Source organism: Corvus brachyrhynchos, unplaced genomic scaffold (genome assembly GCF_000691975.1).
Source record: "Corvus brachyrhynchos isolate BGI_N302 unplaced genomic scaffold, ASM69197v1 C12050798, whole genome shotgun sequence".
NCBI lineage: Eukaryota > Metazoa > Chordata > Aves > Passeriformes > Corvidae > Corvus > Corvus brachyrhynchos.
The window spans coordinates 1-2,199 of NW_008245917.1; the positions used below are offsets into that span (position 1 = coordinate 1).

General features: G+C 52.2%; 1 protein-coding gene across 1 annotated transcript; it reads right to left on the reverse strand.

Moving 5' to 3' along the window:
- Nucleotides 1-852: 852 nt before the first annotated feature.
- On the reverse strand, nucleotides 853-2,199 carry LOC103623073 (phospholipid-metabolizing enzyme A-C1). The gene is made up of 3 exons (XM_008642108.2): nucleotides 1,995-2,199; nucleotides 1,528-1,796; nucleotides 853-1,139 (listed from the first exon to the last, which is right to left on the reverse strand). The coding sequence occupies exons 1-3, from the start codon at nucleotides 2,110-2,112 to the stop codon at nucleotides 1,017-1,019; spliced, it is 510 nt and encodes a 169-aa protein (XP_008640330.1). The 5' UTR covers nucleotides 2,113-2,199; the 3' UTR covers nucleotides 853-1,016.

Sequence of the window (2,199 nt, forward strand, 5' to 3'; positions counted from 1 at the left end):
TTGTTGCTGGCTGGGGTTAAACCTGGACAACCTGTTCAGAGCAGACAAAACCAGCCAGCCTCTGCCAGACAGCTGTTCTGCTCTCACCTCTCCCTGCAGTCCAGGCAGGTGCCTGTAACAAAAGCAACACAGGATTCCGTGTCTCACATGTGGTAACCTGGTTCCAAACTCTAAAGGCAGATACTCCAGGCAAAGGACAATGAAGCAAACTTCCCCTAAACAGTTTTCTTCCAAGACAATCCACACACCAGCTTTGTGACAAGGGAATGGAGTGGCTCAGTACATTGGGAGGCACTTTGTAGGCAGGGAAAAACCAAGCAAAACATCATCATGCCAAAATCAGAGCACTCCTATGAAACTCTGAAGGATACAGCTTACAAGACCTGCCCTTCCCTCTGACCTCCCAGCATCCGGGGAGCTTCTTCATTTAGGCACCACAGGCACAGGCTCCAAGACGCTGCACGTGCCCTGCCTGCTCTTTGCAGACATTGCAGCCAGGGCTTTCCCACCTACACAGAGCCTCAGCTGGAAACCCCCAGCAGTAGTTTCATTTTACTTGTTCACAAAGTTAAGGTTAAAATCATGGATACACAGAAAAAGCCTACAGGAAGCAACCAATAAAAATGGATGAAAAGCCTGCACCAGTGCAAGCGCTCCCAGACTACCACAAAAATCATCACAGGCAATGAAATAAAAGCAGATGTGACAACCAGGTTAGTGCTGCTGGGAGTCACCTTGAATGGTGACAATCTTGACTTCTTACTTCTTAATGGGATAGCAGGGAAAAACAAGGCTGCTCCTCCAAGTAGAGCACACAAAGCTCTACTCAGATAAAAAAGGATTTTGGGGCAATTAAAGTTTGGATATCTGACATTTTATTAAGGCTTATTTAATGTTTACAGCAAGGGTGGCACAGGTGCTAGTGAGCCTTGGTGGCAGGTGTATCAAAAGCTGATCAGTGGTTGCTGTGGCCAGGGGCTCCCCCTGCCTTGCTCTGAGCTCTTCCTGACAGCCCATTATTCGTACTTTCTCTCTCTCCTGGATGTGTTGTCAGACAAGCCCTTCACAAAAACGGTGGCAAGACCAGCAAGAAGGATACCTCCTACTGCTGCTGTAGTACCAATAACTGCTTTTCTGACCTATGAAAGGAAAAGTAAAACACAGGCTGGAAACATGACAAGCACTTATATTTACTCCCCCAGCATGATAATATAGAAAAGACAGGGCTAGTCAGGGTAAATAAATGAGTCAGAGACATGTGCCCCATAAGCAGAAGGCGTAACAGCCAGGTTTTTACCCCTAGGAAGTGGCATTCAGTCAAGGGCACTGTCAGGGTGCAGACAGAGCACAGTGACCCTCCAGGTCCAGGGCCTCTGGGGAGGCCAGAGGCAGCGCTGCTTTGGAGCCCACGCCTGGGACTTGGCTCTCCCCATGCAGGCTGCAGGCTGTGTCCCAGTCCCGCGGCTCACAGCGAGCAGCCAGGAGGTGCTCTGGGAGGCACCCAGGGGCTCACCCCGTGTCACTCACCTGGTCAGAGACTCCCTCTCCATAGCGGAGCTCTGTCACAAAGTGCTCACAGTTGCTGCCAAGCAAATCATATGTCACCTCCCTGTCAATCCAGCGCTCAGCACGCCGGATGATCTCCTCCACTGGGAGAGGAGTGCGGGAGCGGTCATACTTGTTGTTGACACGCCATTCATCATCTCCCACCACCTCCTTCAGGAGCTGCTTCTTCACCTTGGCCTTTCTGGTGAATATTGATGTGGTGCTGACAAACAGGGATGGGGCTCCTTCATCTGGGGAAGGCAGGGAGGAGATAAGGCAGGTAGGCACATCCCCTCTGGCCTCTCCAGCATCTCAGATGGGTTTCCAACTGCTAGTGGAAAGATCATCTACACACACGAGGTCCACATGGAGCAGCACATGGAAGGAGACAGGGCTCCTGGGACATCCCAACATCTACTGTGCACCCTGCCAGGCTGAACCAGCCTTACCTACAGGTGTCACGTTGATGACATATCCATCCCCCACGTAGAGGGCCCAGTGCTGGTAAAGTGGCCGGCCGATCTCGATCAGGTCCCCAGGCTTGGGGTTGCGATTGCCATGTGCCATCTCAGGAGCGTGCAGTCAGGACACGCACCTGTAGCTGGGCTGGCTCAGCGCAGGGCAGAGCAGGGCAGAGGCGTGGGCTGTGCACAG